Source organism: Sceloporus undulatus, chromosome 5, assembly GCF_019175285.1.
Source record: "Sceloporus undulatus isolate JIND9_A2432 ecotype Alabama chromosome 5, SceUnd_v1.1, whole genome shotgun sequence".
Classification (NCBI taxonomy): domain Eukaryota; kingdom Metazoa; phylum Chordata; class Lepidosauria; order Squamata; family Phrynosomatidae; genus Sceloporus; species Sceloporus undulatus.
Genome location: NC_056526.1, coordinates 80,474,282 through 80,500,343, shown reverse-complemented (window position 1 = coordinate 80,500,343; position 26,062 = coordinate 80,474,282). Strand labels below are relative to the sequence as shown.

At 40.7% G+C, this 26,062-nt stretch overlaps 1 protein-coding gene and 1 long non-coding RNA gene across 2 annotated transcripts in view; one reads left to right on the top strand and one right to left on the bottom strand.

Moving 5' to 3' along the window:
* The first annotated feature begins 233 nt into the window (after positions 1-233).
* Positions 234-26,062, top strand: part of LOC121931290 — a 34,379-nt gene continuing 8,550 nt past the window's right edge. The window contains exon 1 of the long non-coding RNA XR_006104109.1: positions 234-392. This is a non-coding gene — a long non-coding RNA (uncharacterized LOC121931290). The remainder of the gene's footprint in view (positions 393-26,062) is intronic.
* Positions 5,650-26,062, bottom strand: part of CERK (ceramide kinase) — a 43,648-nt gene continuing 23,235 nt past the window's right edge. The window contains exons 6-13 of the mRNA XM_042468870.1: positions 23,838-23,983; positions 14,489-14,563; positions 13,659-13,811; positions 12,495-12,600; positions 11,503-11,573; positions 10,003-10,205; positions 6,744-6,952; positions 5,650-5,828 (exon numbers count right to left, since the gene is read on the bottom strand). Coding sequence (XP_042324804.1) covers positions 5,747-5,828; positions 6,744-6,952; positions 10,003-10,205; positions 11,503-11,573; positions 12,495-12,600; positions 13,659-13,811; positions 14,489-14,563; positions 23,838-23,983 — 1,045 coding nt within the window. The 3' untranslated portion in view covers positions 5,650-5,746. The remainder of the gene's footprint in view (positions 5,829-6,743; positions 6,953-10,002; positions 10,206-11,502; positions 11,574-12,494; positions 12,601-13,658; positions 13,812-14,488; positions 14,564-23,837; positions 23,984-26,062) is intronic.

The window sequence follows — 26,062 nt, the reverse complement described above, 5'->3', positions numbered from 1 at the left end:
CTCACTTCTCTGTATCTACATTTCTAAACATGCTCTTTCAAAACTGCACCTTTAAAAATGTTAGTAGTTGCCTGTATTTTACAACAGAATAAAGGGTTAAATAAAGGGAAGTTGTGTTAAGCAAGACAGGTGATGGCAGTCAAGTAACAAGAAATGCTGAATCACTTTGCAGCTGCTATAAAAAGAGTGTGCCCAAAACCAAACAGTTGTTATTGTTGAAGGTGAGAGGGCTATCAGGGGGCAGTGTGGAAGCTATGTTGCTGTGAAGACTGTAGAATTTATGCTGGAAAAAAATGCTGAATGTCTGTTTCTCCAGGGCTATGTTTCATTTGAACTGCAACTAAGAATCCATGGACTAAATACAAAGGACTAATATTCCCTTGGATTTACAAGTAAGAGACAAAGGATCTATGGATTTAATACATGTTGCTTATCATTGAAACCTGCTGAGTAAACTCTTTGTCAGATCTAGTTCAGGATTTTGTTTTCCACATACAGGTTTGAGAGTGAATCTGCTGACCAAACCTTAACAAAAACCAACTTGGTATGTTGTTCTTTTAAAACAGTCATTGAATGACTGGTTGCATTTATATGTTGCCTTTCTCCCAGTTTAGAACACCTCACTGTATAAGAACATCTGAAAATCTGGCAATTAAGTTCTAGTCTCAACATTAATCCAGATGATGATCAGGTCACTATGTATTAGATCTTGCAAATACTAATTTCCTTAAGCATCCCTAGATATCTGTACTAATCACAATTAGTAATGCAGTTGGCTCTCCATATCCATGGCTTCTTTATCCATGGATGCAACCATCCATGGCTTGAAAATATTAAAAGAAAAAAATATAAATTCCAAAAAGCAAACCTTGATTTTGCTATTTTATATAAGGAACACAATTTTCCTATGCTACTGTACATAAAAGGACTTGAGCATCTATGGATTTTGGTACCCACTGATGGTACTGGAACTAAAACCCAGGGGATACCAAGGGCCCATTGTAATAGATTTGCAATTACTGTACCTTGTTTGAGAAATGAATTTGTCCAGAGCAGAATACTCAATTGTATCATGTATATGTCCACCCAATGTTCTTCTCCATTCATATTGTAATGTCAGTGCCCAGCAGATCCAATACTCAAGAGTGGGATGTTTTGGAGATACATGTGCGAAAAGCCTTCAAACTGAACTCTTTGGTCTAATTCCAATTGCAGCCCCATTTAGAAAGGGATCTACTCTATTCAGGACTAGCAATTTGATTACTCTTATTCTTAACAAAACATAATACTGCTTTCTGGGAATTATGTGACTGCCGGAAGAAACAACTTGTTTGGTGAACAATTCCTCTGTATAGCTCAGTTCTTTAAATTGTGTCTTGCAAATACTGTTTTTTATCATTGCCCCTTCTAAAACCCTCTCTTGTTCCTGTGTGTGTTTGTTTTGGACAGAAACAGGTGGCAGCAGCTGAATTTTCTAGTGGCTCTGTCACGGCTGTGCTGGAAGCTTTAAGTCCCAAAGCACATGTACCCAAGACTATCAATAGATCTAGGCCAATGTTATGGGCTGGGAGGGAATTCTGGCAAAAGATTACATATCAAACACTGTGACAGAGAAACTTAGAGACAAATGCACTGCATCTGCAATATAACTTACATGTTTATTTTCAGAAGAATTATTTTCAGCACATAAGAACAAAATGTTACTTTTCAATCTTGAAGCCAGCAAGATTGATAAAACAAAATAACCCTTCACAACAAGCTATCAGAGAGCATCCTGCTGACAACGTTCGTGTTGAGAAGGCTCATTCTAGTTTCTTACTAAGCCTTTAGCAGCCGGATGTAGCCTAGCCTTTCCTTTGCACACTTCCTTGACAGCAAGCTTAACTGAATTTGAAGGGGCTTACTCCCCAAAAAGTATGATGTGCATCACAGCTTATAGGTACAGAAGTCTCTTCCTTAACAGAAACAGGTAACAGACCACCATAAGTGCAGATCATAGTTCGTTAAGTACAAGGCCAATCTGACAAATCAGTTTGAGGAAAGAACATCCTTTCTCAGATGCCAATTTTTAACCTACCTTGCAGGGATATGTTGGATATCTATGGCACTTTTATACCTATGTGTTTCTTCTACATTACGTACAGTAGTCATTCACTACCGTGGTAGGCCAGTCTGCAAAGCTTTCTGTTACATGGCTTCACAAGATGATGTGCAGCCCTTTCTTAACATGCGCCTGCAAACATGTCCTCCTCTCCTAAGAGAAGACTGAAAGTGATTTAAAAGCTTGCCTCTTGCTAAGTTTTGAGGAAATACATGGAAAGAGTTGCCACTCTATTTTATTTCAATTTCAGATAACTGGCCACTTGAAATGTGATTATTTTTATATAGGTTGACATATGTGCAAGTCAGCCAGATTTGTTCCTACACTTGGGCAGAGCTTGGCAAAATTACTTTTTTGGACTACAATTCCCAGCTGTGTTGGTTGGGAGATTCTGGGAGTTGTTATCTAAAAAGTAACCTTTTTGAGCTCTATTCCTGGAATATTTCACAACCTGGTAAACAACCTCCAATCAATTAATTACTTAACTAAACAAGGTTTATTCCTGGGATATTTCACAGCTTGTTAAGTAAACTCTAATTAACAAATAAATTAATTAAACAAGGCCTATTCCTGGGACATGTAATCATTACTTTAAACAAGCCCTTTCTGATTGTTTTAGGTCATAGCACCAGTTGACTTTAGGTATGGCTGCAAATATTTCATAGCATGTTTTCTGGAATTGAGAAAACACCAGTTTTTGCAGAGCCCCATACTAAGTGGGATCTAGTTTGTCACTGACTGAAGTTCTCTGGTTAGCAAACAACAAATGCATATCAAGCTTTTGAATGTGTCCTAACTGGATATAAGACAACTTTAAAGAAATGTAAGAGTACCTAGGGCTGCTGCGTAGATTCCTATGTTTTTATTTGGAAGAGAAGTCCCAATGAATTCAATAGGTCTTTTCCCCCTAGGAAGTGTGCTTAAGGTCACAGGCTTAGCTGTTTGGAAAGGGTAAAAGAGAACATTCTCAGGAAAAGTAGAAACTCAAAATAGAAAAGAAAAAAAGAAGAGCATGAGTTAATTGCTAAGCAGTACAAAATTAAAGCCAGAAGGACAAAGCAGAGTTTGCTCCAAACTCTGTACCTTGGTATGAGTCTATGTCCATTATGACTGCAAGCCTTTAGGAGCTGCAACAGTTCTGATTTATCCAGTGTCAATTTCATCCTAGTGTTACATATCAAAATAAATATCCTCTTGTTTATTTCTACACAGTTTCAGTAGTTACTAAATAGGCTATGTCAGCCAGCCATATCGCTGGATGATTCAATCTAAAAATCCTTAAAAAACCTCTCTACTATGAAATGATATCACCTGGGACTACTCAGTCTTCTAGAAGCAAATGCTATTATCAGTTTGTATAATCAATACATTTTTGTATAATCTACATTTTTCTTGGATAGTAACTTTACAGGCTATGGGTGACAGACCAAAGGTTTTAAAGCTGTCGTTTTTGCTGCTTGAGTCAGTTGATTATATACACTTGCTTTGATTGGAAGGAAACACTGGTTTAGTTCCCAATTGGCTAATCCATTCATATAAAAGGGCAGAGGGCAGTCAATTTCTGCAGCTCTCCCCTCCATCTGCTGGTCATACAGTCAGCCCCCCCCCCCTAAAATATCCATGTTGGTTAGGTTTATTTTTTTTTATCCATGGATTCAGCCATCCACAATTTGAAAATATTGAAAAAGATATATTCCAAAAAGCAAACCTTGATTTTGCCATTTTATATAAGGAATACCATTTACTATGCAACTGTATTTAATGGGACTGGAACATCCATGGACACTGCTAGCCACAGGGAGTTGGGGGGGGGGGGGCACATGGAACGAAACCCCAGTAGATACCAAGGACCCACTGTATCTCACACCTTTTCCAAAGGTCACCCAGAGATTCAGAAGCAATTTTGGAATGGGAAACAGCAGCAGGAAGAGGTGGGCAGAAGACATTCTATCATGGGTGCATCTGCACTACAGAAATAAAGCAGTTTGACACCACTTTAACTGTCATGACTCCATCATTTGCTGAGGTATCCCTCATCAAACTATAAATCCCAGGATTTTGTAGGACAGAGTTATGGCAGTTAAAGTAGTGCCAAACTGCCTTGTTTCTCCAGTATGAATACAATCTACATAAACTTGATCTCATTATGGATGGCAAGTTAGGGTTCAGTGTATTTTTAAAAAATCTGCTGCTTCCTTGTAATGTATATCATCTATATACATTATAGGTGGGTTTATGAGACATTGTATTTTAAAGTTGTTTAATATTGTTGTAAGCTGCCATGATCTCATTAGAGAGGTGGGGTATAAATAAAATAATAATAATAATAATAATAATAATAATAATAATAATAATTAATAATATCAATATTCATCCTATGTTCTCTTGTTTCTCTTGGGTAATATATAATCTGAGCAGAGCTGTGAAAGCTACTTTTTGGACTACGGATCCCAGAACCTCCCCAGACAACATAGCCATATAATTAATTGGCTGAGGGAGTTGTAGTCCAGAAAGAAATTCTACAGGATTTGCCTCTGAGCTGCTACAGCATTTTTTAGTGATTGCTCTGGCCATACACATTCAGAACATCTTCCAAGCCTAGGCCCTTCAAGAAAGGAACTCAGAGCCTACAACATACTTTTGTACTAATATATGCTCCAGAAAGTATAGCTATATGATGGTCATTACTAGTGCCAGGAATGCTTGTTTGGATTGCATTGATATGTTGCAGAATGAAGTCATGCTCAAGTGACAAGGGTTTGTTTTTTTTTTGGTCATTTCAGGAGAAGATGAAATGAATTATGTCATGAGAACTTTGCAACTATGGAATCTTTAAACCACACAACTGCAAAGCGACCATAATTCTGTAGCTCTTCTAACGATCAGATTGATCAATGAGGCTAACAGCTGTTTGTATGATAATACCAATTATGCAAAACCAGATCCCATTGAAGTCAGTGGCAAAATTCCATTCATTTTATGACAGTCTGACACTTAACAATATGCCACTCGCTTGGTGGCTATAGGCAACAAAGAAGTTTATGCAGGTGAGCGCATTACATTCTGCACAGGCAAAGCTGGTGTAAGAGAGAAAGGCTTCCCCATCTCTCCTGTGTCAGTTCACCTGATTTCCACATTGTCTGCAAAGCCATCTTCTCAATTTCTGTCACTCTGCTGCCAACTTGCTTGGTAGAAGGATTGAAAAAACAGTCTGATATCATGCTGGTTGTACAGAAAAGGACTTCTTCTTCTCAAGGGCCATGCTCTTCAAGGCCAGAATGGAAATAAAGTAGTCTCTTAGCAGTAATCTCTTAATTTTTTTTTAAAAAAAAAGTATAGGCTTATCCTTTTGCAGTGGTGGGGGTCATTTACAAGGCTAATTTAATGCCTTTGGATTGCAAGTCCAGTTGTCACTGCAGACCAGCTATAGAATTAGCTAGAAGCCAATTCATTTGTATCACATGTTAAATTTATGTAAAAATAACGATCTGGTTTGCATAAAATCTAAATTATTTTGAGACATTCACACAAAAGTAATGTTACCAAGATTCCATTTGAAAACATTTATTAGCATGCCTGAAATGCTATTTGACTAGGCAGTTGCTATCTGTTGCTTAGTTTTCAGGGAGAGTTGACTTCACTTAATCACTTCAGTTGCTTGTAAGTTGATTGATGTTTGGACTTTTCTATTCCTCTTGCAAAGAGTTTCATTAATTGACAGTGAACCCTGCAAGATAAATAAATCCCAGATGTTTTGAACAATACAGAACCACATGAATTGTGAACCACCTGTCACCAACAGGAGCAAGCCCTCTGATTTTCCCTAAACAGCAGTCACCCTGGGAAAGGCTGGTTAGGATTAGGACAGTGGTGTTTCTGTATGTGTGTTGTGCAGTGCTAGGGAATCCTGAGAATTGTAGTTTATTGTGGCACCAGAGCTCTCTGAGAAAGCTAAATGTCTCATGAAACTATAGTTTCCAGAATTCCTTAGCATTGAGCCAGGGTAGCTAAAACAGTTTCAAACTGGATTATTTTTGCAGTGTGTTTTGGACCTTAGTCACTGTACTACAACTCTGGAGATTAGGATTTGAATACCTATATGGCCATGGAAACCTGTTGGGTCACTCTGGGCAAGTCACACTCTCTCACCCTCAGAGGAAGGCAAAAAGAATCTCACTCTGAACAAATCTTGCCAAGAAAACCCTGTGGTAGATTTTCTTAGGGTTAATATAAATCAGCAATAACTTGAGGCACACAACAACAACAAAATAAAATATTGGCCACTGGTGAAGCTGGCAATGTTGAAATACATCTTTCTTTGCTTTATTGAATTTCTTTAGATCTGTGGTCATTGATCTTCTTTCAGTTAAAGATTCATGCCCAAGGTATCTTCACATCTATTGTGTCTTCAGTGCTATAAAATTATATGGATTATGTATTTATTGTACATGGATTATTGTTTGGTAGAGCAATTGGAAATTGCTTTTCAAAATTTATTCATTACATGTATGTGTCTATACAGTGTCAGGTTTATATCTGCTGTAGATGTCTTCACAATTTTAGAACCCTTGCCTATCAATCAGGGTCATGCTCAAATATATTTGCATACCTAACGTTCATCTCTGGAAGCAGAAATACTCACTCGACTTCAATTGTTGAGCTATCTAGAGTTTCTCCATCACAGTTCCAAGTGCTGTTGGGAAGGATGCAGCAGCAAGCAGGATGGTCTCTGCAGAACTGTCCAAAGTGTTTTTTCTGCAAATCATTGGCATCATTGTCCCCATCTTCAAAATGCTTTGATGTGAACTGAAACTTCTTAATCCGATAAACTTCCACAAATGCAAAGTCAAACTGTAGCGGAATGACAGAAGGACATTTTCTCATATATATTTTCCTTTATATATTTTCTTCCCTGAAAAATCAACCAAGACATGCCATTCCTTCTGCTAGTTCTTGTTATGTAGACACTTCACACTGCAAATTACTGTGAAAGGGATCTAGGACTTCAAGTAGACCATAAGTTGAGCATGAGTCAACAGTGCAATGTGGCAGCTAACAAGGCCAATGTGATTTTAGGCTGCATCAATAGAAGTACAGTGTCTAGATCAAGAAAAGTAATCGTGCCACTCTATTCTGCTTTGGTCAGGCCCCACCTGGAATACTGTGTCCAGTTCTGGGCACCACAATTCAAAAAGGACATTGAGAAACTGGAGCGTATCCAAAGGAGAGCGACTAAACTGGTGAAGGGTCTGGAAACCATGCCCTATGAGGTATGACTTAGGGAGCTGGGGATGTTTAGCCTGGAGAAGAGAAGGTTAAGAGGTGCTATGATAGCCCTGTTTAAATATTTGAAGGGATGTTATGTTGAGGAGGGAGCTAGCTTGTTTTCTGCTGTTCCAGAGACTAGAACGTGGAACAATGGATGCAAAATGCAGGAGAAGAGATTCCACCTTAACATTAGGAGGAACTTCCTGACAGTAAGGGCTGTTCGACAGTGGAACAAACTCTCTCGGAGTGTAGTGGAGTCTCCTTCCTTGGAGGTCTTCAAACAGAGGCTGGATGACCATCTGTCGGGGATGCTTTGATTGTGATTTCCTGCATGGCAGGGGGTTGGACTGGATGGCCCTTGTGTCTCTTCCAACTCTGATTCTATGGCGCGTTACATACTGCCATTTAGTACGCGCTCTGCGCATACTAGGGTTAGGAAGGGGCATGCTAGGGTTAGGAAGGGTCTCACCTTCCTAACTGGCCCCGTTCCTAGGACGCGGAGTGCATAGTAAATGGCGGCGCCCGTCCACACGGGCGCCGCCATATTTACGTCTTGGACGCACAGCGTCCAGACGTGGCACGGTGGAAGTGACGCTGCAAGTGCGCGCCTCGTGGTGCCACTTCCGGGGGCCAAAAAGGAGCCCCCTTTCGGTGCCCCTTTTTAGCTGCGCCGGGAAGCCTTGCGGTCTGGCCGCTGGGGCTTCTCTGCGTAGCTAATCACGGCGGCGGCAGACTGCTCGCTTTAGGGTGGTCTGTAACGCGCCTATGACTATCCTACACAAAATGAGGCGTGCTTACGCCACTGACCTCAAAGCCCAAATCTGCACTGGATTTTGACAATTACCTTTAAAGCAGAAATGGCTTCACAAGAAAGAATCCAGGAATGAAAGCCTTGCTACAGTGGCTGGATGCCATTAGATGTAACGTATATACTTGGATCTGGGCCTTCTTCAAAGATTCACAAAACAGGTCAATATTATTCCCATTTTACAGAGTATTTTTCCATCTGTAAAGCTACTCAACACTACCCAATGAAATTCATGGGGGCTGGGAACAACTCTCTACCAGGATAAGTCAGCTAGTAGGTCAAGTCATTATAATACTTGCTTTTGTTTCTTGGGGCTTTTTAGAATGTTTCACAAACATTCATTTCCTTCTGAAGCTTTTACGATGCATTGTAATCATTAACCAGTTTCTTACTATTAAACTTAAATTTCCTAGTTTGTGCCTCATCTGCAGCCTAAATATTCTCAAACCACCATTTGATCTTGGAACTTAAGCAGAGTTAGGCCTTGGATCAGGGAATGCCAAGGAATACCCACAGCAGCAGGAAAAAGCCCATCAACTTAGATGGATAATGAAATATTTATCAGTATAATTACTGATTAACAAAATTCAACAGACAATTACATTAAAATACAAAGTAAATCTACTGTACAAAACAAAGATCTCACAAAGTTAAGGATTAAAATCAGCAAATGCTTGGTGAAACAGTTTTTAGACAGTGCTGAAACACTAATAAGGTTAATGTCCACAGTACTGCAATGAAGAGGGAATTCCAGAAATCAGGGTGCCAGTTGAGAAAGTCCTCCCTGTTTGCTGACACGTGTATTTGTGCAGGTAATGGGAAAGCCAGGAAACAGAGGAGGGGGATAGAGAGGCAACTGCCTTGCTAATCCAATGGTTATTGGATTTCTGTTGGATTTAATGTTAGAAAAGTGGAATGGAAGGTGTCCTTGAGGGTTGTTAGCCCCTGTCCTGTGTGCTTCAGAATTGTTTGACAGGGAAAGGACTGGAAAGTGCAGCTACCTTCCCCTGCAATGCAGCGGAGTGAGAAGAGAACTGTTAGGACTAGTAGTCTGAGACATATGTATGTGTGTATGTATGTATAGTGGCCAGGTAGGGAGAGCAGTAAAAAACAGAGATAGGTAGGCAGATGGGCAGTAAAGCTGGTCAGCAAGGACAGGTGTTCAGTAATCAGAGCTGACAAAAGTTACCTTTTTGGAGTGCAGGTCCCAGAATGTACTAGCATGCATGGCCAGTGGCCATGTTGGCAGGGTCTAGGAGATGCAATCCAAAAATACAACTTTTCCAAGCTCTGGTTATACATGTGCCATGAACTGCGCAAACTGAGGAGCCAAGTCAAAGTCAGAAGCTTTAACTGGCCAGATGGAACTCTAGCATCCCCTTCAGTTATAGGATTCCTGCTAGCTAATTGTGGCTTCTCAATAGTCTGAGCAGTGATACTGATGTTGTACACAAGCCACCTGCTTCTTCTGGCAAGTTACTGGAAGGAAGACCAGTAAAGCTTTACCACACTGAACCCACTTATTAACACATCCACAGTATAGTCATCATCTTGAGAACCAGATCTGGAAAGATGTTTTAAGGGTAAAAGGAAAAGGTGAGTGATAGAAGCCCCAAAGGCTGGAATTACAGAGTCAACTTAGGTAGGCATTTTGTCACACTGGTACCGTCAGAGAAGCTTCTGATCAAAATGCAAATTTTGATGTTCCAGAAAGCTAGGCTGTTATCAGAACTACTTGTCCATTTCACAAAAATATTAATCTGTACTAGGTTTTGCCATCCTGCCCACCCTTGAAATATCATAGTTCTATAGAGACAATACACACCTGGTCATCCTGGTTAGTATGCCTTACGAGGTACCTTAGAAAATTTAATCGGGAGCATTTGCGAACTAGAATGAGGTCTGCAGAGCCATCTGCCAAGTGAGCAGCTGGTGAAAGGCCTTTCGGACTCCGTGGACAAGCACAACTGATATTTGCTGCATTGATGGCTAGAAACTTTCCTCTAATAACCTTCCATTCTCCTTCCCCTTAAAACATAAAAAGATAAATTTATGAAGGTGTAGAGGACAAAAAGATACTTCCTACAGCTTGGAATTTTTCAGCAAATGTTAAGGCACTGATGATGTGTGCTATCAGTAACCATGTACAGTTGTCCTGATTTGTGGTCTTGCCATTCGCCACAGATCGGATCCCCTGTGAATGGGAAGAGATTACTGTATTTAACATTTAGCCATTACCAGGATACTAAAGTTGAAAGTATTTCACATTTGCAAACATTGGCTCTTTCCAGTGTTGCTGTATGACTTCAATTTTCTTGCTGCTGAAAGTAAAACATTGATAAAAGGGAGCTGGATCTGTTACTTTAGTACACAGGGAACTGGGTTTCTCTTTGGATTGGATAGAGAAACTATTTAAATTAGGGGTAGTCATAGTGCAGCATGCAGCCCCTCAACCATGCCTTTGTGGCCTGTGAACCCCTTCGCTAGTCCTGCCAACCCCCACAATTTTGGGGCAATTTTTGACCCTAGACAATACAGAAAGCTGTCCAAACACACGAAAACCACAAAATACCCCTACTGCACCACCACAAGCACTGGGGTATACCTCTCTTACTAAAGAGTAAATTAAGTTCTTGTTTGCTCTGGATCTTCCTGGAAGATCTAGAGTCTTCCATTTGGTTCCGTTTAAAACATGCCCTTTCTGTTGCCTGGCATGTCTGCCACTGCCACATGTTGTTCACTCTGAGGTCAGCATGAGGCATCCAGACATGTCACCAATGCTGAGTGCCTCATTTTGACCAAAGTGAGTGACACATGGCAATGGCAGATAAGCTGGGTGGCAGAAAAGAGCCATCCGGCGTTGGGACAATAATGGGGAAGTCAGGGCAGCTCTGGGGCCAGGACAATCCAGGCTGCCCACAGAGTATTCTGGCCAGTGAAGACAGGACCTATATCCTTATCCTGTATCTAACCCATTTTAAGCTGAATCCACTGAAATTTTCTGTAGATTTGCAAAGCACGGCAAAGAAAAGTGCTGACAAATGAAAACCAGATGTCTTTTACATGTCCTGTAGCTTCTGATATAGATCATTGTCCTTTGCATTGTATAATCATTAAGCATTTCAAAGATAAAAGTATAATTTTGAAGGAGGTCTGTTTGGCCAGAAGCCCAGTGGAGACTCGTCTCAACATCTACTTTATGTCACTCTCTCTATCCTTATTAACATTTGGACTTTGTCTCTGTCATTCACACTCTCAGGTCAAGAAACATAAAGTGAGCAAATCTTACTACCTAGGACTGGTCTTGCAAAAACTTTAAATCTACCTTTAATCTCCTTTCCATACTTTCGCTGCTCCTTCTCCAGCTGTTGTTTACTTTGCTTGCAAATGCGGCACCTGAAGGACAAGAATTAACATGAATTTTCCTCACTAGTCAGAATGGAATGCTGAATGTAGAATGGAGCTACTTGAATAGTATGCAGCATTAACATTTAATGCTCTGGCTGCGCCTGTCTGCAGTATTTCAGACTGTTGCAAACAACATTTTAAATTGAATGTAAATGAATAGGAAGCCTCATGTCTAATTGAATTCTAGTCTAGCATCAATTCAGTTGGAGGGGCAACATTTTTTGAATACTTCAGACTTTCTGTTTCCAGACTAACTTGCAAATTTATGATCTCTTTCTTTGCACTAGTTGCAACTTGATTTAAGAATTCCAAGTGTGGGCTGTGCTTAATGCTCCCAGTGCTATAAGGGGAGTGCACCCTTATTTACACAGGGCTTTGCAGATTTTGATGAGTTAAATTAAGCTTCTGACTCACAAGATTGACACTCTAGGCAAAATGAGAGTAGAACTGTGGGAGAGGTGAGCAGAGAAAGCCATCAGTGGGCAGACCCATAGAAAAAGTGGGTGGAGTCACTCTTTGTCTCTCTGTTTTTGTAACCTCATTTATTTTCTCTTTTTTCTTGCCCAGCCAGCCCTAAACATCATCAGTCTGCAACAGCTCCTAAAGACTGTACCCTATTTGTACTCTTAGGCCCCTGGCTAGGACCAATTTCATGCAAACCATGTGGTCTACCACTGAATTACAACCCTTCCTGAGAAGGAGGCAAGAAGAGATGGCAGTTTTCTTCTTCATTTCTCTGGCAAAAGCATCCATTTCAGCATTAGTGTTTCTTACAGATAACAAATGAGAACCCTTGTTACACTTAAGGAGGCATGTATTTTGTTTAAGAGATATTCCATAGTGCAGTTAACTAAAAAACCAAGTTTGCTGGGGGGAAAAAAAGATTATTCTAGGTGTTGTTTAGCTTACTCAGTTCTGCAGTGTTTATTATCTCTTGGAGATCCCACAGTGTGTGTTGCTGGTAGAAGGGACACTGTTCCTTCATAGTAATGATGAGACAGAAAGGTCTTGAAACCTTTGAGAGGGAGAAAATTATTTGAAAAATCAATTAGGTATTGCACACCAATACAGAATCTGTCTTCTGGAGGTCTCCTCCCCCCCTTCCCAAATTAACTAGCAGAACTATAGGAATACACTTGTTTTCTATATTTTCTTCATGTGATTGTTATCCCAAGTTCTTGTTTTCCTTCTCCCACCCCAAGAATAGACTGTTTCATATGTGTAGCTTCTTATCGCCATCTTGATGGAATTTTAACACTATGATGACCCCTTGCTTGTGATGACTTTCCACTTCTGAATTCAGTGAAGCTCACAGGACCTGTTCACAGGACTTCTCCTTTTGGTGGGGTTTCCTTGCTATCTTCCCCCAGCTTTCTTTCCTCCCCCACACTTTTGAGGGCCTTTGTCTTCTAATATAAACGGAACAGGCAAAACAGTTCCTGACACAGACATAATGACGTAATCAGGAAAGCTTCAGGAAAGTCTTGCTGTGCAGCTGTTACATGCACTGAAATTAGGCCAGGAAGGAATGTCATGTTGAATAGAATTAAAGGCTACAGTGATGAGGTGGGAACTCATTATCAGAAAGCAGAAGCATGGCTAGAGGCATGTGTATTACTATAGTTGTCAACCTGGAGCTCTCCAGATGTTGCTGGGCTGCTATCCCCATCAGTTGTTCCCACAGTTGTAACTATAGTTTAATGAAGCCAATTTGCTTTATTGAATACAAAATTAGCTCCCATATATGGGAGACATTACATCCCTTTAGTTGCTTATTTACAAAACCATACAAGCAGTTGTTCTTGTTCAGCCTGTCTACTATTGGTAACACCCTTGAACTTAGACTATATTCAGGATGTCTGAAAGATTTTCAAAGACAAATCCTGATTGTAATTATACTATTGAATTTTTATACTACAATAAAAGAAAAATGGTTTTAGCAAGTACTGTTTTCAATAGCTTTACATAGCCTTTCCAAAGAAGCTGCCTTGTGTACATCGCATCTTGATGGTACCAGGTTAGGAAAGATGATTTATGCAATAGGATAGATGCAATAGATCTACAAAATGTTACCTGAGTAGTCATATCTGACAGGACCCATCCAGCGCTTTGCTTCGCTGTCTTTTAAAACATCTCCATAAAAACCATAACCCAATAGAGATACACAGTATTTCAGAAATGTATTATTGCGATGTACTGAAGAGACATCCAAAGGTTGTGTGTCTCCTGTTGAAAAGAGACATTTAAGATTATAGGAACACTTCAACATTTGAACATGCTGTGAAATAAAACACTGTATAGCAAGCATTCTATTTGTAAAAATACCAGAAAAGTTTCTATGCTGACTGATATTAAGGTAGCACTTGTCCCAATGCAGATGGATACTGAACATTAGGAGATGCTTTTCAGTATTGTGCCTGTAAATGTCCATGAGGAGTCCTACGCTTTGGTTATGCTTGGAGTGAAGATATGTCACAATTAAGCAGACCTGACAAGAGTGGTATCCTATATGGGCCTGGTACAAGAGGGAAAGTGGAAAATACACTGAGAAAATGCAAAAAATGATATCCCAAGAAACACTGCCAGTGTCCAGTAGTCATGGATGCTGGGTACCCCACATGTAAGCAACCAATGCATTTACAACTGGTTTGTCAGGCTGAGGTTCCTGTTGGATTCATTGTTAACAGATCATGGATTGGGAAGAGGTAATGTTAGGTGGAATTACAGCATGCCTCCTCGTCCATCCCCTAACCTTCTTTTAGCTACTGCAATACCCCCACCCCCCAATATGGCCATTTAATAATGTCTGGTGGAGCTTACAGGTAAGGAGAGGCAACTGAGAGAAGCATCTAAATCTGCTCCTGTAGGACCCATAGCAGTAACATCACCTTCAGATGACTTACCAATGATGATATGTAATGCTGATGTTACTGGATCATTGATGCCAACTGTTGCATAGCATATGCAGTCTGTTGAACCTGGAAAAATGAGTTACATTTTTAACTTCGCCATCTTGACAACATTGTGAAGATATATAAGTAGATATAAAGCCCAATTTGGAGAGCTCCAGTACTCTTCCTAAGCTACAACATTTTGCAGAAATTCTAAGTATGTGACCAAATTATAGTTCCAGGATTCCATAGGAAGAACCTATGGCAGTCAAAAGAATTATGAAATTGCTATAGCTGTATAGTATGGACACACCCTTAGAATCATTTTAGGTGATCAGACAAACAACAATTACAACAACATTTTTCTTTTCAGACACAAATGAGCATCGCAGGCAAAAAACCAACTGTTTTTGTAGTCTAATTGTCTGGGCTTATCTGTAAAGCTGGTACACTTCATTTCACTCTAGTGATTCCAACTCCTACTGGTAAATTATAAGATGACCCTACATTTTGTATAACTTGAAGAACACCAAATTTAGCTGTTCAGTAATGGAATCTGACATTGGAAGATGAATTTACAGTCTGCCCTTCATTTACGCAGGGATCCGTTCTGGACCTCCCCCCCATAAAAGGAATTCCGCCTATGCTCAAGCCCCATTTAAATGAATGGGGCTTGTGCACGTGGTGGCGTGGCAGCGTGTGCCCAGCACGAGCGCACACCCCATTATTCCTTATGGGATGCGCCGCTCCTTCTCCCAGCGTGGCTTTTAGCGTATGCTGAAAGCTGCGTAAGGCACGTCAGCGTATGACGCAGGTTCACTGTATACCATCTTAAAGTAGGACTTTATTTTCTGAGTGATGATTCCTGCCAAAGGTAAAACTATCCAGGTTGGTTTCTACTGCCATGGTTTGCCTGTTCCAGAGCCTAAATTCATCTCCAGCCGTCACTATATAGAGACCACTACTACAGGAACTCACCACCTGTGAGCAATATACTAGACAGAGACAGGTTTTAGCATTTGGGGTGTGTGTGTGTGTGTGTGTGTGTGTGTGTGTGTGTGTGTATTATTCTCAAATGGATAACCAAAGTTTATTGTTTTTCTTTTACTACCTTTGTTTTTTTCTCAGCATGCTCTGGCTCTTAGGGTACTGACTGATAATTCTACTTTGATAGTCTACAGATCCTTCTTTACACAGCATTTCAGGCCAACATCTGGGCTACACAACTATCCAAACTGGATAGTTTTGCCTTTGGCAGGGTAAAGGGATGTGATGGCTCAGCGGTTAAGGCATTGACTCCGACTACTGCAAGATCAGCAGGTTGAGGTCCAAGCATCACATGACGGATTGTGCTCCCATCACTTGTTCCAGCTTCTGCCAACCTAGCAGTTTGAAAGCATGTAAAAGGGCAAGTAGATAAATAGGTACCACTTCAGTGGGGAGGTAACAGTGTTTTATGCAGTCATACTGGCCACATGACCATGGAGTCGCCTTTGACAACACTGGCTGTTCGACTTAGTACTGGAGGTGAGCACAGCCCCAAACTGTTGGACGTGACTAGACAATTTTGCCAAATGGGAAACCTTTACCTTTATTATTCAGCAGCTGAGTCTATGGATTTACTCTAGTTAAGACTAGCGATTGTAGGACCGATACAGACGGGCAGAAAGGAACGCCGAGACACTGCCCCTTTCTGCCCCACACGGAGGCTGCAGCAACCAAATGCCGCAGTCTCTGGGAGCCCTAAAAAGAACCCGGTTTTTCTTAGGGGAAGCCCTGAGTCTGACTCCCAGCAGATAATGATCACCAATTAGCAAACATTAATCCTCTTTTACATTAGCCTCCCAGCCTGAGGCCGGCCATCAGCACAGGACACAGGACAATACACATGCAAATCACTCCTGCATTTCCAGGCTCACACAGTATATATACACCCAACTTTTTCCAGGCAAAGCATTCTCTGAAGATGTCAGCCACAGATGCTGGCGAAACGTCAGGAAGAAAATTCTCTAGAACATGGCCACATAGCCCGAAAAACCCATAAAAAAACATGGATGCAGGCCATGAAAGCCTTCAACTTCACATCTGATGGGGCCCCTTCCAACTCTACGTTCTCCCTGGCAAAGTTCAGTTCAGTTCATTTTTATTACTCTCTGGCAGTGAAATGTTCTTTGGTTCTACACAGACCCCATCGGACCAGGCTGGGCCATCCTGATAAGAATAGGTTTTAATTTAAAAAATAATCTTATTTTGGGGCTGGAACCTTGCCTGTACAACACAGCCTTCCTTACTTTCTGTCTGTCTTTTTGTCCTAAATCCCAGTTAACAGCCTCAAAGTTACTTTGGAGGCTGCTAAGACTCAAGTCACAATTGCCATCAGAGCATCAGCAAGACTAGAAATAGTAGAAATAGAACTAAGCATGCAGACTAAGAAAGAGGGACAAATATTCGAAACACTGAATTAGAAATGTTCTCAAAGATGAAAAAATTCAATAGAGAAAAAAGACACTAATTTCTGTAGTATAAATGGCAAGGATATATGTATGTTAGTGTGAACATCTAAATAATAATAATAAATTGTATTTATAGCCTGCCTCTCCTCAAAGGATCAAGGTTGGTTACAACAATAAAATACATCAACAACATACACAATACATACATAAATAAAAATGCATAATCCCCTTACCCCCTATTATAAAACTAAACAACAGTATAAAATACAGATTAAAATGAATTAAAATAGGCATAATTAAAATGAGGCATCTTGGGGCTGACAAGGGCAAACCATATCAATATAATGGGACGGTCAGTCAGGGAAGGCTTGCTGGAAGAGATCCGTCTTGACAGCCTTCTTAAAGGTGCCAAGAGTAGTGATAAGATGGATCTCTTCTGGCAGGTCATTCCATAGTTTAGGAGCGGCAGATGAGAAGATCCTCTGGGTAACCGCAGCCAGCCTGGTCTTCCTTGGCTGCAGCAGGTTTTTCCCAGAGGACCCGAGTGTGCGGGGTGGGTTATATGGAGGAAGGTGCTCCCGCAAATAAGCTAAACCTAAGCCATGAAGGGCTTTAAAGATTATTACCAACACCTTGTACTGTGCCTGGAAACTAATTAGCAGCCAATGAAGAGATTTTAAGATTGGTGTTAAGTGGTTGCCTCTAGATTTTCCAGTGACCAGTCTGGCTGCCATATTTTGAACCAATTAAAGTTTCCGGACTAGGCACAAGGGTAGCCCCATGTAGAGTGCATTACAGAAGTTGATTTGAGAGGTTACCAGCATGTGTACTACTGTTTCTAGGTTTCCCGGCTTCAGGAAGGGTCGCAGCTGGCATATCAACCGAAGCTCCCAAGCTGCAAACACAGTCCTTTAGGGGAAGTATGACCCCACCCAGGACCAGTTGATATATCTCTATACCCAGATTAGGGATCCCTAACAGTGAGTACCTCCATCTTATCTGGATTTAGTTTTAGTCTGTTTTACCTCATCCAATCCAGTACCACTTTAAGACATTAATTCAGAGGAGAGATGCCATCCTTAGTCATTGTTGCAGACCGAGACATGGAGAAACATATCTGGGTGTCATCAGTATGCTGACCCTGCCCCTTGTCTCTGAATGATCTCCCCCAGAAGCTTCATGTAAATATTAAATAACACTGGAGACAGAATGGCGCCCTGGGGGGCACCAGATTTAAGCTCCCTCTTAGAGGAATGATCTAATAAATGTTGACATTCTCAGGAAAGAGTCTACCACCCCAATCAGTGTCCTCCCCACGTTTTAGACATAAATTAGAGAAGAGTGATTATTATATATATATAGTTTTGGACATTCAAAAGCAACAAGGAGTCTCGTGGCACTTTATAGATTGACAGATCTAGACATTAAGCTTTCTTTGAATGAGTTCCCCTTTCCTTTCCCCAAGTCATCCAAAGTTGCTACCTCCTCAGATACATGGTGCATTATCTTTTAGTGGCAGAAATACATAGACTTGGTTAATGTGGGGTGGTGGTAGTGATGAAACAATTGTGAACCATAATGTCACACGCAACTGAAATGCAGCAGGGGCAAACAGCAACAATTACTTTATCAGCATCCATGTACAAAACTAAGTTGGATGATAATACAGACATCCTTTCCTTAATGGCTTTGTAGCTGATGTTGTGGACTCCATCTAAGAAAGGTTATGCCACAAATTATATATTTTTAGTCTATAAATTGTTACAAGACTATTGTCTTTTCAGCAGCAGACCAACCTACTGTAGTTTTCTCTCAGGGAAATCAATTCAATAAAATAAAATTGCTCGTGGCATGATAATGGGCTTGACAGAGCCAAACATAGATCCCTCTTTTCAATCCAGTAAGCAGGATACACATTTTTTTCTCTCTTTCTCTAACCATTTTATGCAGCATGACAGGCAGGAGTAGTAGTGTTTGCTTTCCTTTAGTCCATTTGATAACAAAGGCAGAAGGGTCAATGCAATGTTTCTAGAGAGGTGTAGAGGGAGATTGATCCATTGTTACAGTGACTGCAGTGAAAATCCTTTTGTCAAGCTGGTGCTATTTGCCAAGAGTGGAACAAAAGAATTAGGCTTAGTGTGTGGTTAAGCAAAATTCTGATTTGCTTGGCAGACAGGAGGAATGAATGCAGTTAAATGAAGAGTGCAGATTGAACCATTTGGGTTACTCTTTACACAGCATACTAGTGAATCCTCTGCAAGTTAATTAACATCAAAGTAGAGTCAAGTGGCTGCTTTGGGCCCTGATGGGACATGTCAATGGTACAGCCTTATAGCCCACAAAAAAGACCAGATTTAATTGGGCTGACTGCTAGTTTCAACATTTATCTCTATCTAATAAAGGCAATAATACAGAGTGGAGAACTGAGCAACAGAAGGGTGTTTTCAGCAATTTGGGCAAGTTGCTTTTTGGATTACACAGTATATTCTGCTCCATGTATATATTTGACAGTCTGCAGCTTCCCAGCATGTTTTATGCAGAAAATGACACACCAGTCTAATTGTGATCATATGCTTTGAGTAATGGTGGCTTGAGGCACCCATGCTAGTAGGGCAGGGAATTTATTCTGGACTTTGGAGAGCTTTAAAAGAACTCTCCGAGGGGCTGAAGCTATTTTGAATATAGAGTTCAGCAACTTGGAGACCTCCTGCAAAGCTTGGATTCAAACTTGGAGTTGATTCACTGCCTTACTTACATGGGAACTGTCAGGCACTGCTCCTCTGCAGAACACATGCATCACTCCCCAGATGGCATTTATATATTGAATCCCTCTCATCCCATAGCATTGCTTCTTTACTGCAGGACGAGAAAACAGAAACTCCTTTGTGAAGAAATCAGCTCCTGGTTCTCTCTTAACCAGAGCCCGAAAGTACTTTTCTAGTAGTATAACTCCCAGAGCCCCTTTATTCAGCAAGTAAGAAAAGTATTATTTTGTTAGTGCTCCCTGGAAGGTATATGGTCACACGTTTCTGACTTCCATACAATTTAGCCTAAGAGAGAGGGAGATCTAAGCAGGATGTCTGCTGGGGAGAAAGCTAACAGTCCCTTAAGTTTTGCAGCCTGTAATGAGAGGATTTAATCTTTTGTAAATTACTGTCTTGTGTTTGTTTTTCTTTCTCCTGACTGCTTTTAGATTGTTCTTTTACACTATGGTATGTTTTAATGTGTTTGCTTTTGACTGTTATATCATAATGTAAATTGGTTTAGTAAGCTATGTGGGGAACCTGTTGAAATCCTATCCAGATTTAAGTAACAGTGGAATCCAAAATATGTCTATTAATTTCCAGGTAAGCAGGTACAGGATTGCAGCCTTAATAAATAAAATTTAGGCTGGCCCTATAGAAGGATTATTTTAAGTTAAATGGCATAAGTAATAAATGAGTCAGTGGTTTGTATTAGAGGAGGGATGAACTAGCAAAAAAAAGGAAAACAAATAGCAGCAACATCCACCAACATGTGAATTCTGTCCTTTGGAGAAATTTGAACTAGGCTTTGGCTCTCAAAACTGCATTTACCGTCTGCACAAATTAGTATTCCCTAACTAGAATCCAGCCATGGTTTTACATATCAGTGAGAGGGAACAGGGCTTGTTGTTGGCATGGATAGTCCTTGAAAATATATACCATGAATGCTAACAAAGCAAGAAAATATGATAAAGTGAAGTTTTCACAAAAGGACAAAATAGAGAACTTTAAAGCTAAAACAACTCCAGTCCTATGAATCTACAAAAACAATACATGACAGATGAAGGTCAGCATTCCTGTTCTGCCCTATTAGCCATAACTCCAGGGGAAAGGTGATAGAAGACTCTTCTTTCCATACTGAAGAAACCCTAATAGACTCTCCAAGAGGAGGAAAGTGATTTTGACAGGCTTTTAGAAAATATATGGAAGTTCAGTTATGTAAAGTGCCTTGCAGAATATCCACCATCACCCTTTGATTTGGCCACATCCTGCGCTACAACCTGAATTGAGATGGATTTCACTGGGATTGTTACCACTTGATGGACACAAGATACTCAACACTGTGAAATGTGCAAAGTGTGTGTGTATGTATATATAATTGTGTGTGTGTATTTGTACAGTTGCGCCTCCCAATGCATGGATCTGGAATCCACACCCTTGAATATATGCGGAGGGGCGACCTTTGCTGTTTCCAACAGCGCATGCGCCCTTGCTGCACACATGGGTGTGTGCTCCATTCAAGCCAATGGGGCTTGAATAAGCGCGAGACTCTGTTTTCATGGGGGGGGGGGGAACAGATTCCCTGCAAAAACAAAGGGCCAACTGTATACTTACTCTGGCACAAAAGTTAAATAAACAAAACAGACTTTTACTTATTTGCAAAAGTATTCACTTCCCTGGGTCAAAGCTTGTTAGAAGCAGCTTTGGCAGCTGTGAATTTTCTAGGGTAAGTCAGTATCTGCTTTGCACATTTGGATCATGTAATATTTGTGCAATTTTTGTGTGTGGCAAAAATGCTGCTCTAAGCCTTTCACGTTTTTGTTCTTAAATAATTCCAATGTTTCAACTGTGTGTTTGGGGTCACTGTCCTGTTGGGAGGGTGAAACTCCATCCCAGTTCCAAATCTGATTGCAGACTGAAACAGGTTTTATTCTTGTATTGCCCCTATAATTGCCCTGTATTTGGCTCCTTCCATCTTTTTCTCAATTCTAACCAGTTTCCCTGTTCCTTCTAAGGAAAAGCATCCCCACAGCATGAAGCTGTCAGTACCATGCTTCACTATGGAGATGGTGTTCTCAGGGAAATGAGCACTGTTGGCGTTATACCACATATACTGTTTCAGGGAAAGGCCAAAACAGTCAATTTGGGGCCCAACAAACTAGAGAACCTTTGTCCAGATATTTGCTGTGTCTCCCACATGACCTTTTGCAGACTTGCAACATGTTTCAACTGTAGAACATCCTGGTGATAGCTGTTCCAAGGATGGTTTCTCCTATTTCAGCTGCAGATCTCTCCTTCAGTTACCATTGACCTTTTGATTGCTTCTCTGATCAATGCTCTCCTTACTTAGGCACCAAGTTTGGATAGATGGTTTTCATTGAGCAATTGCAATTGAACCACATTTTTTTCCATTTTGTAGCAATGGATTTCATAGTGATTTGGAGAATATTCATACTTTTGTCATCTCCCCCCTCCCCTGCCCCAAATAACACTACTCTGGAGTTTTGTATAACTTTATTCCAAACTTATTTGTATAGCTCCTTGGATTTCACAATGCTACCTGATTAGAAGTGCTCTTCAACAAACTCAGAAGCATTCCAGAAATGTGCATTTATACTATGAGATCATGTAGCACTGGAATGGCATAAAGATGGACTTTATTCCACCGTTTGTGTGACTTCTAGAGGCAGAGGATTGCATCGCTGCTTATTTAGATCAGTTACAGAAAAAAAGTTAAATACTTAATCAACCAACAAGTGCCAGTATGTTTTTGTTTGCTTCACTTTTGTGCCATAGTAAAATAGTTCTGGGTGTCATGTGAACATCCATGTGGTAACAATGTTAATGAAATTCATTTCAATTCTAAGCTGTCAACCAATATGTGAAAAGGTCAAGGGTTTCTGTGAATACTTCTGCAAATTACTGGGCTTACTTCAGGAAAAAGAAGTTTTGACTTTCTACATCAGTGCTACTCAAGAGAGCTAGTTCATGGTCTGCTGCTGATCAGTGAGCCATCAGTTACCAGCCCACAGTGAGCTTCCAGGGAACTATGTGAATATGAAAATAATATGGCATAAATATGGCATCAGTCCCTGCCAGGCTGGAAAGAAAACTTCTGGTCTTTCACAACAGATAGCTTGAGCAGTGCTCTACATGTTGAGTTACCACTTCTCCCTTTCTTTACCAATAGCTAGACTGCCTAGGGGGAATGGGAATTCAACAGTATCTAGAGGGCTACCCATGGCCCGGTATAGACGGGCCCTGAAGGACACCCTCGTCACGTGCGAGGGGCGCCCTGCCCACACTCCCCTCGCCCATGATGTGGGCATCCCCGCTGTGCAGTGCTGAATAGATGGCACGCGTAGTGATGACGTCACTGCTGCACGGCCTCCAAATGGAGTCGCGCAGCAGCAACGTGCTTGCACCTCTACCAGCTGTTTGCGGCGGCGCAAACAGGAGCTGCTTTTTACCAGTCCTTTTTTTGTGTAGCCGCGCCGCACAATTTGGTTGCTGTGGCATGGCTCCACAGCAAAGAGAGGCGGCTCCTGGCCGCCTCTTCCTGGCGCTCTGTACCGTGCCCCTGATTTATTTGACGACCTTGAATTTATATGTGCTAAGTAGTTCACAGATTCATCCATGTAGAATGAACATGTAGAAGAGGCGAAAGTGAGATACTCTCCTTTCGCTTGACTTCTTTAATACCCTCTTGACCTCCATGAATTCATGTGAATCCTGTGAACAGAGCCACCCAAAACTTTGGCTGAATGCATGGGGCTGGAACCTTGCAGTGTGGGAGGTATGGCTAGTGGATTTAAGACGTGTTTCTCCTCTTTTCTTTACACCAGGCTGAGCAGATGCAGCCTTCCAGATATCACTGGACAAAGGCTTCCATCAGCCCTACCCAGGAGAGCTAATTGGAGTATAGGAAATGTAGTCCTAAATTGTCTGGAAAACCACAGGTTTCACACATTCATCTCTAATGATATCAGTATTGCGGTTCTGTGCAAGTTGCTTTAGTATCTGTTGTAGTTCTTGCATATATATGGTCTCATAAATAAAACTTTTGCTTTTTCAAATGGTTCATTTTGGCTCAAGGTTGATTAAAAAGTAACAACAACAACAACAACAATGGACAGAGGACGTTAATTGTAGAGCAATTCTTACCAGCAGGGATTATGCCAATCCTGATATTGCATTGGACTAAGGATGCTTTGGGATTATTTTGATCTATGCCATAATCCTTCTGTGTTCTTCCAATCAGACCATGCATCACTTCACTGAACATTCCGTCCCCACCAACACAAACAACACTGCCGGAAAATACATAAATTAAAACTCACACTGACAGTAAATAAATGAATGTGTCAAAGGCTCCAATGTGTAAAAGACATTATTAATTTGATTAAGTCTTTGCTTTGCACTGCTCTATCAACTTCCTCAGATTGGTTTAATGCAGATAATGTATCTTGAAAATATAGTTCAAAATATAATTCCAGAAGATTAAATGGTGGGGAACTGTGGTTGTTGTTGCAATTTTAAAATCATTACGCCTACCTTCAGTGGTTCTTATGTGAGGAGAATCACAAATATCAGGTAAAACTAGGGAGTTTATCAAACAGGAGGAATTTCTCTTAAATTTGAATGAAACGAAAGTGGGGCCAAAGTGCATTCACTTAAAGTTGCTAGTTTTGCGCAATTACATGAATACGCATTGCATTCGAACTGGCTCCCCACTGCCCGAAAATAGCATGCCATTGCCCGAATTTGCGTGTGGCTGTTTATCACGCAATAACGTGAAAATCTGGCTGCATATTTTGGTACCTGCTTTACTCTGCACAACTTTCAGCTAAATCAGTGTCATGACTGGGAACAGAACAGATGCAGATAATGAGGAGAAAGAACAAAATTTCAATATCTCTAAATGCACTGTTTGGGTTCTGCAGTGTTTGTCTACTAGGGGACAAGCACAAGCAACTCCTGCTGGGGATTGGTGCTGAATTCAGTGTGGATCCTGAAACCAATCACTGAAAGCAAAAACTGTGAGAAATATCTTTCACAGGATAAAATGCTTTTGGGGCTGATGCTGTTTTTATTAGAGATATCTCTTTCATTAAAGAGATGCTTGGGGATAACTGGGAAGGAGAGATAATTTTTCATCAGTTGAAAAAAAAATCCCTTTACAATGGAAAAAATATAATTTCTGAATGTTTTAAAGAAATGCTGAACTGACAGGTTCAGCTTGATCCATTTGAGAGCTTATGCACACTTGCTGTTCTTCAAACAAACTGGCTTGCTTTCATTTTAGAGATTTCTGAATTGGACTTCAGGGATTCATTAACTGGCCAGATATGTTGCCCTGAGAAGCACTGAGAGTTTGGAAAAATTCCTGTTTGGAACAACAACTACCAGACTCTCCCAGAATAGCTATTGACCATGCTGCCTGGGGAAATCTCAGAATTGTATCACAAAAAACATTACTTTTGGTAGCTCTGTCGACAGGCCACATTTGGCTGGGGAAAGCCCTCAGCTCTGCATTCACAGCCTTATAACCTAATCTGAGATGGTGAGACTGCCTGAAAAGCCTTCAAATGCTGATGTGGTAGATGCTCGCAAGAAGAGAGGGGCATGTTTGCTTGATTCCTATTTCCAAAATATACTAGGCAGATTAACATCTCCACAAGTGTCTATCCAGTGTTCATACTGGCATTAATTAGACCAAAAAGACAAAGATGGCAACTAGAAATGATGCTGCATTGGTACAGAGTGATGGTAATTTGTCTGCTTGAAACCACCTGTCAATCTGTCTATAACAGTTATAATATCCATATATTCTGAGCTTCCCGAATGATACAAGAAGCCTGTCCCTTCCTGAAACCATCTCCATACCCAGGGTAATTGGAATCTTAATATTATTTGACTCAGTGTTATAGTAATTAGGAAAGGATTAACGTCCAAAGAACTGTGACTTTGTCAGAACCTCTTACATTACCAGAGTAGCTGGCAGTTTAATTAATTTCTGTATGAACAGGGACTGCAGAAGTGAATGAAGCTCCAGTTCAGAATGTGGAATAAGATCTTTAGGCAGTGGGAGATTCCTTGTTACTTAAGCAACATATGGGCTTGGCTATATGCAAGGATCAGTTCTGCTGGTTTACATATAGTTTTGGCAGTTTGGAAAAGTTAATGTTTAGATTACAACTCTCAGAACTGGGGATGGTGATTAGGGATTCTCAAAGCTGTGACAGGTTATAAATAGTATCTACAGACACAGCGTCAAAATGGAAATTAGTCTAAGTGACTGTTTGTGCAAGGCATATATCTTTTCCTTTCCAAAGAATGCTTACAAATTGCTACATTTACTAAGGGGTATACTAGTGAGGAATATAGAC